This window comes from Jaculus jaculus, chromosome 9, assembly GCF_020740685.1.
Source record: "Jaculus jaculus isolate mJacJac1 chromosome 9, mJacJac1.mat.Y.cur, whole genome shotgun sequence".
NCBI classification, from domain to species: Eukaryota; Metazoa; Chordata; class Mammalia; order Rodentia; family Dipodidae; genus Jaculus; species Jaculus jaculus.
The window spans coordinates 134,315,056-134,329,806 of record NC_059110.1 but is presented as its reverse complement, the minus strand read 5'-3'; the positions used below and the strand labels follow the sequence as shown (position 1 = coordinate 134,329,806).

Below are 14,751 nucleotides of genomic sequence, written 5' to 3'. Positions count from 1 at the left end.
ACAGCCAACCTATGGGTATTTGATGAGGGAGGATGATGCGGAAAGGGGGTAAAAAACATTTTAAAATCTTGGTGGTTTAACTCAAATACCGTTTCGAGCAAGTGAATGTACAGTCGGTTGAATAACTGATGGAAAAAAAATCATATTCAGTCAATCCGTATACCCTTCGTCCAAACCACTCACGTCTTTTGAATATAATTACTGAGTGCCCTGGACTCAGGGTTACACATTTTTGCTTGGGATCCAGGCTCTTCCCTGAGTGCTGAGCTCCGGGCGCCGCCAAGCACCCGGGCAAGACGGGTGACGATGCCCAGGTCCACCCACCTCCCGGGCCCGTGGCGCCGGGTGCCAGCCCGCGCATTCCAGGACGCGCTCACGCGCCTGCAAGTGGCCGCGGTCCCTAGGCGACAGGCCGGGCTGCGGATCCCCTTGTCATTCCGGGGCTCCGGCCACTCGCACACAGCAGACACTCGCCCCCCCGCCCGTGGTCCTCTAACTTCATCCGGCGGGCACCGCAAATGCCATCTGGCGACTTTCCTGAACTCCAGGCGCCGGAGCCGCGTCCCCACCTCGCAGCGGAGCGCGCGGTGCGCCCCGGGGCTGCGGTGTCCCGCAAACCCGCCCGGCTCTAGGGTGGGTCACTTACAGATCAAACACCAGAGGCGGGTGACATCGACCCCAGGACGTCAGGCTTTCCCCGGGTGGGAAAGGGTTGGAAAGAGCGCCCAGGATCGCGACCCAGACGGTCCGGAGGACGCTGGAGGCGGTGGGGAAGCCCCTCCAGAGTCCATGGTCCGGAGGAGGGCGCGGGGTCTGCCGGGGACCGGTGAGAGGGGACCAAGCTTTGGGCCCCAAAGCCAGGAGCGATTCTCCGCGCAGAGAAGGTTCCGCCGGTGGGCGGACCCCCCTCCTCCGCCAAACGGAGCTTCGCCGCACCCCTTTCATTGTTTTTTTTTTTTTTCCATCAGAGTTGTCCCCCTGTCCCCGAAACCCAGCTCCAAGGTCCGGGTAGAAGGTGTGAGGCTGGTCGTGCGCCCCAGCCAGCCGGGACGCGCCCAGCTCCCCTCCCCCAGCTCACGTCCGTCCCGCGCCCGCCGGGGCCGACCCTCGGCTCTTACCTTCACCAGCCGGAGCTGCGGGCTCCGTCCCATCCTCGGGCCGGCTCCGTCACCGTCCGGGACGCCCGGGGCGCTCGCGCATCCCAGAGGGGGCCGGCGGGCGGCTGCGGGCTCGGGTGGCGCGCGCTGGGCGGCGGGGCTCCCCGGTCGGTGGCTGCGCGGCTCCCCGGCGCCCGGCTTTGCACCCTCGGGTCCCCAGCGGCCCGATCACCCCACCACCACCGCCGCCACCACTACACCGCCGCACGCACACCGGCCGGCTCTCGATCGCCTTTTCCCGGGGCAAGTCTGGCCGCCGATTCGCGACTCTCTCGGCCGCCTGGAGCCCGCGTCGCCCCGCCGCCTTCCCCCACTGTCCGCGCGCTCCTCGCCTCGGCTCCCCGCCCCCTCGCCTCGCGCGTCCCCTCCTCTTCCTCCCTCCTTCCCGCCCTCCCCTCCGCTCCCCCTCGGTCCCTCCTCCGCGCCTCGGCCCTCCGCCCGCTCCCGGCTCCCGCCGCCGCCGCCTCCTCCTCCTCCTCCTCCTTCGTCCCCTGCCCTTCCCCGGACCCGCTCCCCGCGCCCTCGCAGATCCCCCCTTTCCCCGCACCCCACTTTGCAGCACTCCGCAGCCGCCGCCGCAGCTCGGGGAGCACCGGGGATGGGGAGGCGGCCGGAGGGGAGGCAGCCTCTTTCCTCCAGAGCAACCGGAGAGTCGGGGCCGGGGGGAGTCTGGGGGACCCCGGGGGACTTGTGGGGTTCCGGTGAATTCAATAGAGCGAGGTGACTGGGGGCTGGGGAACCGGCGAGCTCCACCGAGCGCGGCCGCCACTGCCTTCGGGCACTTGCCGCCCTGCGGGGCCCAGCCACAAGGTCCACCGCCCCCCCCCCCACTTCAGCGCGGCGGGGATGCTGGGCGCGACCCCCCGCGCCTTTGGCATGGACACGCCCAGGGTGTTGAGACACGAGCTCTGCGCGAGCTTGCATTAGTTCCTTCCTTCATTCATTCATTTTTCAAACTGAGCATCTGCCCGGTTGGATCCAGACTAGGGCTAGACCCAGGGGATCCCCCTATGAAGGGGAGACGGCGATGATGGGCGGGACTAGCCAGCACCCCTACGCTGCGGAGGGGAAAGCGGGGCGCGCGCTGCGCCGCAGCACGGAGAACGCAGCTGGGAACCAGCTGGCAGGGCGTAGGGGGACCACAGCGCCCCCTCTCGACAGAGTCCTCAGGGCCATCCTGCCACACCTGCGGGGGGGGGTCTCCACTCGGGGCTGTCCTGCCACACGTAGGGGGTCTCCATCAGGATTGGCTTTCTACCTCTCCCCTTCACCCCCGCTCTCTAACCAGCCCTTTTAGGTGGGGGACAGTACTTTTTTTCCCCACGGTCTTTATTCTTTTCTTTTTCTTTTTTTTTATTTACAAATTTTTTTATTAACAACTTCCATGGATAATACCCTCCCTCCTCACCCCACTTTCCCCTTTGAAACTCCATTCTCCATCATATCCCCTCCTCATCTCAATCAGTCTCTCTTTTATTTTGATATCGTCATCTCTTCCTCCTCTTATAATGGTAGGTAGTGTCAGGCACTGTGAGGTCATGGATATCCAGGCCATTTTGTGCCTGGGGGGAGCACGTTGTAAGGAGTCCTATCCTTCCTTTGGCTCTTACATTCTTTCCGTCACCTCTTCTGAATGGACCCTGAGCCTTGGAAGGTGTGATAGAGATATTGCAGTACTGAGCACTCCTGTCACTTCTTTCCAGCACCATGATGCCTTCTGTCATCCCAAGGTCGCTGCCATCTGAAAAGAGAAGATTCTCTACCAAAACTGAGAATAGCATTAATATAAAGGTATGAACATTAAGAGAAGTGCTTACTGGACAGTTTGATAAGCATAGTATATACATCTAGACAGACAGCAGTAGACGTTACCCCCCTAGGGCTCATGACTACCCCTGTTTTAAGTTTTCAGGATCAGGGATGTATTCCCTCCCATGAAGCGGGCCTCCAGTCCAATTAGAGGGCAGTTGGTTTCCACCATGATAGATGTGCCACTATTGCACCCGTTGGCTCATTTGGCCTGGCTGGCCAGATATAAGGCTTGCAGTGTGGGGACAGTAGTTTTGACTCCTTATCCTGCCTGAGCCAAAGCTGAAAATAGAGTGGTCTTTCGGAAGTAGAGAAACCGTAACCCGGGGGGGTCCCCTGTGTCGACAGCACCTGAGGGCGTGCAGGAGCTCTGGTCAGAGCGGGGTTCCAGAGTGACCACCCGACCCGCCTGCTTTAAAATCCATCCCAGCCTAGGCGCCCTTCCTCCCTTCTCCCTCCCTTCCCTTCCATTCTGGCAACACACTGGATAAAAGCCAGCGCACCCAGGATGCCAGCAGGTCGTCACTGGAGCTGGAATTATTGATGAAACGATACAGTTTACTGGTGGGGAAACTGAGGCACGCTGAAGTGGAACATAGACTGCTCACATTGGCTAAGCCATAGACGCTTGCACATTCCAGGAGAGGCAGCAAGTCCCGAGTTCAGGCTGAGGACCAGAGAGGTGGGCATGCTAACCAGCCGGCCAACTCCCTGCTCCCGACAGAAGCGAGATGCACCTAGTAGTCTAGGGTCCTACCGGTCCTGGAGGTGGCCAGCAGGGTTTGGAATCTGGACTCTTACCCCGGAGCTGCACTACTTTGGAAAATGAGTTAGCAGTCCCTCAATGTTTTGAACCTATAAAATGGGTACAGGCACTCTTATGCTTCCTAGGGTGGTTGGTTAAGGACTTGGCACAGTGCCTGGCACGCAGTCACCACCACTGTCCTCAAGGTGGAGAGGCCAGGTGCTCTTCTGTGGGGAGTTTGCTCTTCTCTCCCAGCAGTTCTTGGCTTCCAGCTGATTCCTGATGAGCCTGGAATGTAGGATGGGAAGAAGAGGCGGGGGAATGGTGGGAGGAGGGGAAGCTGGCTGGTCCCCAGGGTCACTTCTCGGTTCTGTCTTAGGGTGTACTCTTCAGGGACTGGACCGTGCCAGGGCTGCGGTTCTCTCTGCTTAGTAAACAGCCCCAGATGTCACCTCCTGAGAGCATCCTCCTCCCTTGACATGATCTTTAAATATGCTAATGCCACCGGTTCACGGTAATCAGGTTTTGCTCTTCTTGTCTTTGCTTCCCGCCCCCCCTCCCGCTGGTCCCTTCTCCCTGATGTCGCCAGCCAGCCCAGCTCACCCTGGCTGTGTTAATTCCTGACCTGACCTTCACCCAACACCCCAGGTCAGGTCAGGGAGGGGTCTTTGGACTCATTGCAGGACCTGCTTATTTATAGTTTTTTATTTATAGTTATTTATAGTTTCGGCCTTAACAGTGCAAGGGGAGCCTCCATTTACCCGCCCTTCTGAAAGGCTCTGTATCCACTTTCATTTGTCCTGAAACTACTTCCTTTCACCTTCAAGGGTTGCTTCTCAACTTCTCTGCCAGAGGAGGATGCTCCAATGTCTACCCAGGCTTTCCCACCTGTCCCTCCATGCCCTCCTCTTCTTTGGCCTACAGCCTGATGGCTCAGGGTGGTCTGAGGGGCCACATGGTTCAGTGGGCACCCACTCCGTGCCCCGCTTGATCCCGCAGTTGCACTTGAGCCTTCCCTCCCCAGCCGGATCCTCCCCACTCTCGTCTCCCTCCTTCGCCCTCTCCTCTTCCTGTCTAGGCCCAGGCCGGCATCAGCTTTCACTCATGCAACCTGCCATTTCCTAGGGAGAGACGTGAAGAAGCAAAGAGGAATAAAAAACAATTGCATGACCTTCCAAGTTGTAACAAGGCAGGTGTGAGGGTAGAAGAGGAGGAGGGTTAAGCTCGTGCTTCAGGACGGGGCTTTCCAGGCAGGCATCTCACACTACGTGTGGCCAAAAACTAGGTCTTAATCTTAATTTTTTTTCCCAAATAAATTATTTATTTGCACATGTGCGTGTGTGTGTACAGGCACACCAAGGTCTCTTGCCAGTGCAAACTAGCTTTGCAAGCAAGCACCTTTACCTGCCAAGCCATCTCCCCAGTCCCTGTTTGTTCATCTTTTTGAGACAGTGTCTTACTCTGTAGCACAGGCTGGCCTGGAACTCCTGACCCAAACTTCCAGGTATTGGGATTACAGGTGTGAGGCAGAACAGCTGGTTAATTAATTAATTAATTAATTAATTTTGAGGTAGGGTCTCACTCTAGCTCAGGCTGACCTGGAGCTCACTATGTAGTCTCAGGGTAGTCTTGAACTCATGGCTATCCTCCTACCTCTGCCTCCCAAGTGCTGGGATTACAGGCATGCGCCACGATGCCCAGCTGGCTGGCTACTTTTAAATTTCAATTCTGTCACAGCTAACACTATTGTAAAATATAGCATGGATGAGTTATTAGGAAATGAAATTAAAAAAAAGTAAAGGTATGTAAACTGAAGGCCCAGTTAAAAATCTGGAAGGTCCAGTGAACTCTGCTAGATTGCTTCCACACGTCTGAGCACCCACTTTCCGCTTCCCATATACCTTGGCGCACGCTAGCAACAGATGGTTGGCAAACCCAGGTCAGTCAGCGCCTGAAGCTTTCAGGAGTCTTGATCTTAAAGGAAAAATGGCCTCAAGGAGGAAACAGCTTTTCAAATCCCAGCAGCACTGGGGGAGATGACATTAATTGCTCCATTCATTCAACAAACATTTAATGAGCAGCAACTATGTGCCAGTCACTGTGGGATGCCAAAGCTAATAACGATTAATGTGCCAGGGTGCTAGCCCTCAAGATGTTCACAGCCTGAAATGGAAGACAGCCACTTTGATAAATAATTAAAAGCTACAAAATTAGGTCAACAATAGGCACTGTGGGCATGGAGGCAGGAATATTAATTCTGCCTGGGTCAACAGAGAAGTTTCGGTCAAGGAAGTGAGGCCTCTGCGGGGTCTGGAGGGACAGAGCAAGGAACACGTCCAGTCCCATATGACCACCTGCATGCAGTCAGCAAGCTGAAATGTGCAAAGTGCTTAATGGACAGTGTCTGGCACTAACAAGAGCTGCAAATGTGCTTGTTGTTGTTATAATTAAATCTTATAAATTATTATCCATCTAGAGCTACCCAGAATTGCCCTTAGCTCCGGGATGGGGTTTGTAGCAGGTCACAATAAATAGCCCTGTTGGTAGCAAGGGATCATCTTGCTTTGACCCTCTTCCCTTTGTTAGAGGAAAGAGTTTTCTGGAGGAAGTGGTGTGTCAGTTACTTCACTCGCTGCCGTGACATGATGCCTGGCAGAAGCAATAAAGGCAGGATGGGATTATTTAGGCTTACAGTTCGCGGGGATACGGTCCACCACAACACTGAATTGGCAGCAAGGACTTGGGACAGCTGTTTACACTGTGTCCAGCATCAGGAACCAGAGAGAGACGAACGCTGGTACTCCGCTGCCTTTCTCTCTCTTCTCCCGTCCAAGAATCCCATCTGGGGGACAGTGCTGCCCACACTTAGGGTGGACCTTCCCATCTCAATTCACCAGACCTAAAAGCTCCTTCACACATATGCCCCGAAATTTGTTTTCCATGCTGATTCCAAATCCCGTCAAATCAACAGCTCGGACTCATTATCATAGGTGGGTTGCAAGGTAAGTATTGAAAGAAGAGGATCAGGACAGGGGAAGGTGACCATGGGGTACTTTTAAGGCAGGAGGGCTCCATAGAGACCAAGCATGGGCAGGAGAGAAGACAAAACACATGAAATCAAAGCTGGGGCTACAGGATCATGAGCCTGGTGGTAGGAATCAGAACATAAGACTTCATGGCCCTGGGGTAAGGGGCTTAACGTGTCCATTAACGTGTCTCGTTCGATAATCATAACGATCGGGATTTGTGCAGGAGCTTTCGTTCACTACCGAGCTCTTTCACAAAAGTTTTCCCATTTAATCCTGTCACAGCCTGCCCCAGGTCGGCGGCATTAGCAGCCTCATTTTACAGATGGGAGAGCCGAGCAGGAGCCTCTACCTTGCTCAAGGTCACAGCGGGCGATGACAGCGGCAATGGAGCCCCACGTCCTTGGCTCCCTCTGCGCTGTGCCTGGAGCGCGGCCCTCCAGGGAGTTGCTGGGTGACTCAGAGAACGCCTGGGCTCCTGGAAAGTGACATCCTGGAGCCAGAGCAGAGACAGGCCAGGGGACAGGGCTTGACAGGGACACCTGCAAAGAAGGCTGCTGGGTCACAGAGGACTCCTCAAGCTCCTTCCCCCTCCCCAAGTCCGAGTCTGCATCAATCAAGGGCAAGGGCACTTACCCTGGGCACAATTACCATATTTTTACATCTATTAAGTGTGGCCAAGAGGGCCATTGAAGTTTATTGGTTGTCTCTTTTAGAAAAGTAAACTTTTTAAAGGTGCATACATTCTAATAAGGGTTGTGTGAATGGAAAGGCACCTTGGGAACATTCTGGAAGTGAAAAGAGCTGAGGTACTAGCCAGAAGCACAACGTTGAAAGGAAAGGCACACACCTACTTATCTTTACCGAGACATTGCCTCCCTCTAGCCTAGGCCACGGGTCTTTTGGCAGTCCATGGTGGGGAGAGCTCTTGGCAATGTCTGAGGACATTAATTTTTTTTTTTTTAATTTTAAAGAAAGACAGAGAGATAGAGACAGAGAGAGGGAGAGAACTGACACACCAGGGCCTCAGCCACTGAAATGAGACTCCAGACACTTCTGCCACCTAGTGGGCATGTGTGACCTTGCACTTGCCTCACCTTTGTGAGTCTGGCTTACATGGGATCTGGAGAGTCACACATAGATCCTGAGGCTTCTCAGGCAAGCACTTTAACCACTAAGCCATCTCTCCAGCCACATCTAAGAACGTTTTTTTAAAGCTCTTTCCAGGTAGGGTCTCACTGTAGTCCAGGCAGACCTGGAACTCTCTCTGTAGCCCCAGACTGGCCTAAAACTCATGGCAACGCCCCGACCTGAGCCTTTGGAGTGCTGGTATTGAAGTGTGCACCAACATGCCTAGCTAAGAACATTCTTCCAGCATGATGGGAGAGGTACTGCTGGTATCTACTGGGGCCAGGGATGCCACTAACCATGTACAAAACACAGGACAGTGTCCCCCAAACAAGATACCCATTGGCCACCTGTCTGGAGTGATGTGACACTGTGCATTGCGTCCCAGCAGGCAAACCTAAACATTGTCCTCTTCTTCCTGGACATCACAGAAAGGCCACCCCATCAAACACTTTCTGAGCACCATCACTTCCAGCACCCAAGGGCTCCAGGAAAGACCCCCCCCAAAGTGGAATGTGGGGTGCATGTGGGAGAGACTGAAACTTGAGATCCTGGGACCTTCAGTGGCTGTTCCTTGCTCCTCCCCAGGAAAGCACCCAGTCCTGTCCATTCACCTGCTTTATGGGTTTAGTTTGTTCCTTTTCTCATTCCTCAAATGCCGTTTGGGAGCCAGAAGGGCTCTCACAGTAACCAGCTGGACTAGGCAGGGGGCCTTGCTTCCATCTCCCAAACCCGTATGTTGTGGCCCTGAGGTTAACTGCACAGTGTATTTCTCTGATCCCCTGAAGAGCCCCAAGCTCCTGGAGAGCAGAGGCCACTTTGGCTGCTCCCACTACCAATCTTTGGCAAAGGGCGTCTCAGAAGATGCCTGATGTAAGCTCTCAGCTTACATCAGCTCCTGCCTCAGGCACCTGAGAAGGCCCTGTGTTCAGGGTGCAACCCAATGTGGCAGTGACATCAATGCAAGCCTTAGCTCCTTCTCCTGTCAAGCCATCCAAAGGGCTCAGGGCAGAACAGCCTCCTTGAATGCCTTCACTGTCCCTGAAAAAAACCATGAAAATAACCCGCCCAGCCTTCACCAGCAACAGAACAAGACAGAGAGCCCCAAAAGACAACGTAGCCGGCTGCAGGTGTGCTACTGGACATTGGGACCTTGAGGCTAAGAAAATAATAATAATAATAATCCAGAATATAAGTAGATAGTTGGAGACATGAACTGCTGTTAGATAGTGGATGACTTAATGGATGCTTGTTAGCTTTTAAACGTGTGATAGTGGCTGGGTAAGGTGGTACGTACCTGTAACCCTAGCGCTGGGATGCTCAGGCAGGAGAATCGAGAGTTGAAGGCCAGCCTGGGCAACATAGCAAACTTTTGTTTCTGAAATAACCAGTGTGACAATCACATTTGGTTTGTATTAGGAGTCCCTATCTCTTAGAGATCCAGACTGTAATCTTTGCAGATGAAATGACCTGATGTCCTAGTTGTTGTTTATTTTTAACTGAATAATCAGGAAGGGAAGGAGTGGGTGAGGTTATTGATGAAACCAAATTCGTCAGGAATTGTTAATCATTGAGTCTGGGAGACAGGCATGTAGATGTGAACAGTTCTGACACTGAACTTATTTTTATATGCATGAAGCATGGAGCTGTGGCTCTGTGGTAGAGCCTGTGGTTAGTGGCTTGAGGCCCTGGGTTCATTCCCCAGCACCAAAACGAACGGCGATCACAAAGCTCACAATGTAAGAGCTGCCTGAAACACCCGGGGAGCGAGTAGGTTGGGGCTTCTAGACCTTTTCCTGTGGATTGCAAGATCACGCAGAGGTCACCAAGGAGTGATGCTGCAGGGAGGGGACATGGAGGTGAGGTTCCCTCCTCCTCTACCACCTCTTTCTTTTGTTATACACACACACATAATTTGTATGTGTATATATGTGTTTGCGTGCGTGTGCATGTCACAGTGTGCATGTGGAGGTCAGAGGACATCCCTGCTTCTCCCCTTCCATATTGCTGAAGACAGAGTCTCTCTCATCTTTTGTCACTGGAAAGGCCAGCCTAACTGGCCCATGAGCTTCAGGATCCTCCTAGCCTTGCCTTATTGCAGTAGGCTCTTTGGGACGATGGATGTGTGTGCCACTTTGTGTCTGGCTATTGTGGTTCCTGAGGATTGGACCCGGGTCAGGAGGATTATGTAGCAAGTGCCTTTAACCACTGAGCCACCTCCTCAACCCCTTTGTTGTTGGTTCTTTCTTACATAGGATTTCACCACGGAGGCCAATCTGGCTTCAAACTCACAAGCCTCCTGCCTCAGCCTCCTGAGCGTTGGGATTTCAGGAGTGTATCACCATGCCAGGGTGTATTTCCCTTTAAATCAGCTTTTATTTGCATTCCTTTAGCATTTGATTTATTGTGTGGTTCGGGCTGGTGTGTGAGTGAGTGCAGTGAGTGCTCATGGGGGCCACAGGGCGACTCCTGAGGGTTGGCTCTGGCCCCCCATTGCCTTTGAGGCAGGTTTTCTCTCGTTTGAGGGTTGGCTCTGGCCTTCCATTGCCTTTGAGGCAGGCTTTCTCTCGTCTGAGGGTTGGCTCTGGCCTTCCATTGCCTTTGAGGCAGGCTTTCTCTCGTTCTCACGGTGGTTTTTCTTCGCTGCGCTCATGTGAGCTTCGGAACTTCCTGGAAATTCTCCTGTCTCTGCCTCGTATCTCACCATCGGCAGGCTGGGTTTGCGGGAGCCCTCCAGGACTTCCAGCCGTGTCGGGCACTAACTCTGATCCTCTCTCTGGCCTGAGTGGCAGGTGCTTTCTCTATGGAGCCACCTCTCCAGCCCTGTTTTGTTTCTGAGACAAGATCTCATGTAGCCCGACTTCTTGAACTGACGGCATAGCTCAGGATGGCCTTAGACTTTCAACCCAGCTGCCGCCACCTCCTGAGCAGTAGGGTCAAGCAAGGCGTACACTACCACGCTGGCTTTTCTCAAGTGCTGGAGATGGAATCCAGGCTTCGCCAACGCTAGGCAAGCACTCTGCCAACTGAGCTGTATGTTCAGCCCCTTTTATTACATATACATATATATTTTTTCTTTTCTTTCTTTTTCTTTCTTTCTTTTTTTTTTTTAGAGAGGAACAGAGAAGGAGATAGAGAATTGGTGCACCAGGGCCTCAGCCACTGCAATAGAACTCCAGACACTTGCGCCACCTAGTGGGCACGTGCAACCATACAGTTGCTTCACCTTTATGCATCTGGCTAAGGTGGGATCTGGAGAGTTGAACCTGGGTCCTTAGGCTTGGCAGGCAAGTGCCTTAACTGCTAAGCCATCCCTGCAGCCCCCCTTTTATTGTTCAGTTTGTGTGTGTGTGTGTGCACAAGTACGTGTGCTCGTGTGTGAGGATGGGTGCGTGTCTACAAGAGGGTGCGTGTGGAGGTCAGAGGACAACTGTCCAGTGTGTCCTCACCAGTCCACTTAATTTGAGGAAGGACGTCACTTGGTCTCCCTCTGCTGTTGTCCTTTGCATTTCCATTGCTGACAGCTTTTGAGAAATTCTGTCTCCACTTCTTGTTTTGCCCTCAGAGTGCTGTGATTGCAGAAGCCTGACAAGGCTTCGAGCTTTTTAAGTGGGATCTGAGGGTTGAACTTGGGAACTCAACCTTGAGCGCGGATGCTGTATCCACCAAGTCATCTTCCCAGTTCCCCGCCCCTTTTCTTGTGCGTGTTTAAGACATGGTTTCATATAGCTCGGGCTGGTCCAGAAGTTAGAATGTAATTGAGGCTGGCCTTGAACTCCAGATCCTCCTTCCTCCCTCTCCTAAATTCTAGGATTACAGGTGTGAACCACTGTGACCGGCTCAACCAGTTTTAGACAGCACCTTCCACTGGAGGTCTCATGTTGGGAAAGACTTCTATCTGGAGAGTTGAACAGTTTCCCTAGACCAGGTGTGTTGGGGGCAGAACTGGTCCAGCCAGGCTTTTGATCCGATTCCCATTGCCTGCACTATGCCACTGGCCTCCTTGGGCATAGATGCCACCCACAACCCCTGCAAGACTCAGGACTTCTCTGCTCCAAGGTGGCTTGAAGGCATGCCGCCTCCCCCTCCCCCACCCCGCCCGCCCCACGGGACCCATCACTTGATTTCTAAAGTCAAGTCTGTGGCGCAGAGCCAGGCTTAGCTTTGCTATCTGCTATCCGGCCAAGCCTGAGCAATTGAGCTGGACAGAGGCCAATGCATCCCAGGCACACCTGAGCCAGAGCAGTGTGGCAAGAGGATCCCAGCCAAAGGCCACACAAGAGCAGTGCATTCCAGAAGGGGACGTCTGCTCTTTGTGAGAGGCTGGTCAGGGGGCTCCATCCCCATGTAGTCATTGCCAGGATGCAGGTATAAAGGTTGGAGTCCCGAGCCATGGTCTGAGCATGGTGGGATCCTGAGTCACGTGGCAGAGGAGGTGTTACCTGTGACATGGAAGTGGGGGTCCATGGGCCGGAAGTAGCCCGTTCAGGCTGGAGGGCACAAAGGGAACATGAGCATCAGTTGATGGCAAAGCAAGGATCTCCTGTCTGCCCTCCCTCAGTCCCTTTCTGTTCTGGGCCCAGAGATGTGGTGGAGATGACGTGTGCCCATGGACACCCTTCCCTTTCCGCTTCTGACCAGGTTCAGCCAACACAAAGCCCTGGTTGGAGGGTAGCAAGGAAGACAGGGTCTTTATCCCACCAAGCCCGCCCATGAGCTGATCATGACTGACTGTGTCCCTTGACTGAAATTCCCTGCTACATTCCCGGTGACTTCTCCCATAGTTCTTCTTTGAAGTTCTGTGACCCGCCTCCGCGTTCTTCTGGAGACCAGATGCTAACAGTTCAGTCCCCCTTGGCCACAAAGCCTCACGTGGGCCCTTCTGGCCTCCCTGCTCCCTCTGCACACTTGTTTCTCAAGCTGTCTTGCTACATGTGGGTGTGGTGTTAATATTCCACACTAAGACCTCGGTGGATGCAGGCTCTTCATGGCTCAGCTTGTGAACATGGGAGTATGGAGCAAACTGGAGGCTTCCCAGGGACCTGAGGACAAGCAAGGCCAGGGGGAAGGTCGGGCAGGATCCCACACAAAACAAACCAGCAGAGACCCCTATGGACGGGATGCGCTGGAAGAACGGTGACTAAGGAAATGCTGGGGGGATCTAGGCACTCTCCAGGCCTTACCAGAGGACACTGATACTGGACGGAGGGTGCCGTAGGGCAGAGTGACCCAGCCTCCTGCTGTGTCCTGGAAGAAGCTGTGCCTGGTAGGACCCCAGCTGTGAAGCCACCAGGGCAGTGTGTGTGGAGGGCTGGACATTGCCACTCACCATCCTGGATGAGCCCCATGGGCTAGACCAGGCCTTCCTGGAGGGCAGCCTCCGCCCCGTAGCAGAAGAACCCAGGGCACTGCTCAGCCCCAGCTTCAAGCTTTTCCTGCAGGCTGCCTGGACATCCCTTCCCCACTCTGGGACAGCCAGATGGTTCCCCCTGGATGCCTGCAGCACACCACGAGTTCCCACTTTACGTAAGGCTTTTGTCCCCCAAACCTGCCTTCCAGCCTGGTTCAGCCAAGTCCTTGCTGTATGACCCTGGGCATGTGACATCTCCACTCCGGATCCTATTTCCTTGTCTGTGAGAGAGCCGTGGTGGTGAGAGCGTTAGTAGGCTTCTGTCCTCTCAGAGTAGCATAGATCCACAGACCCAGTAAACGATGCGGGAGCAGAGCACGTGCCTCACTCATTCCTCCTTGTACTCCCCACAGCACCTAGTGGGGGGCCTGCAGTGAAGATGAAGGGTGGGTGGTGGGTGGATGATAAATCTCCCTGGAATCACGAGGACATTCATTCTGTGGCTCTGAAGTGATAGAAATATCCTTGAGAACTTGCCACTGCCTCTGCCCACTTCCTGGCTAATCCAGCATGTTCTCATTTGTAACTCGGGCTCCGGAGTAGGCTGTCTGTCATCTCAGGAAGGAGCGCGACAGTCACATGTTAGAGGAGCGGCGCGTGCTGTGCTGCTCGCCACAGGTGCCCTGGGGCTCAAGGTTTTGGGACATGGGGAAATGATTTTATTTGTTTATTTATTTATTTGAGAGAGAGGGAGGGAGAGAGAATGAAAGTACGTCTCAGGGCCTCCAGCCACTGCAAACAAAATCCAGATGCATGAACCACCTTGTGCATCTGGCTTATTGGGTACTGGGGAATTGAACCTTAGGCTTCACAGGCAAGTGCCTTAACCACTAGGCGATCTCTCCAGCTCTTTTCAGATTGCTTTTTGTCTTTTAAATGTGAGTCACTTTTATAATAAAAAAATTTGCTAGAGCTCTGAGGATGTAGCTCAGCTGATAGCTTGCTACCCACCATGCATTACATAAAACTGGGCATGGTGGCACACACCTGAAATCCCAGCCACTGGGAAGAAGGAAGCAGGAGGATCAGAAGTTTAAGGTCAACTATGGCTACATAGCAAGTATGAAGACAATGTGGGTTACCTGAGACCCTGTCTTAAAAACAAGAAACAAAAAGCTGGACTGGAGAGATTGCTCAGAGTTAAGTGTGTTTCCTGTGCAAGTATGAGGGACTGAGGGGCCTGAGTCACCTGAGTTCACATCTCCAGACCCCACGCACACAGCTGGGTATGGTCACGTAAGATGACCATAACCCCGTTCTGCAAAGGGGAGCAAAGATCAAGGAATTGCCCAGATTCATGAGGATCAGTAAGCTCTGGAATCAGTAAGAGACTCTGGCTCCAGATGAGAACCAAGCAGGCAGTGACGGAGCGGCCACCCAGCGACCTGCTCTGACCCGTGCAGGCGAGCGCTCCCGAGGCCGGCGTGTGTGCAGGACGTGCGCAGGACACGGCGCGGGCACAGACAAGCAAGACTT

The 14,751-nt window shown here is 53.8% G+C and overlaps 1 protein-coding gene across 1 annotated transcript in view; it reads right to left on the bottom strand.

The window, feature by feature from the left end:
• The window catches only part of Crhr1 (corticotropin releasing hormone receptor 1), a 51,939-nt gene extending 50,731 nt beyond the window's left edge, over positions 1–1,208 (bottom strand). The window contains exon 1 of the mRNA XM_004655106.3: positions 1,119–1,208. Within this exon, the coding sequence (XP_004655163.1) occupies positions 1,119–1,151 (33 nt within the window). The 5' untranslated portion in view covers positions 1,152–1,208. The remainder of the gene's footprint in view (positions 1–1,118) is intronic.
• Between the last annotated feature and the right edge of the window lie 13,543 nt (positions 1,209–14,751).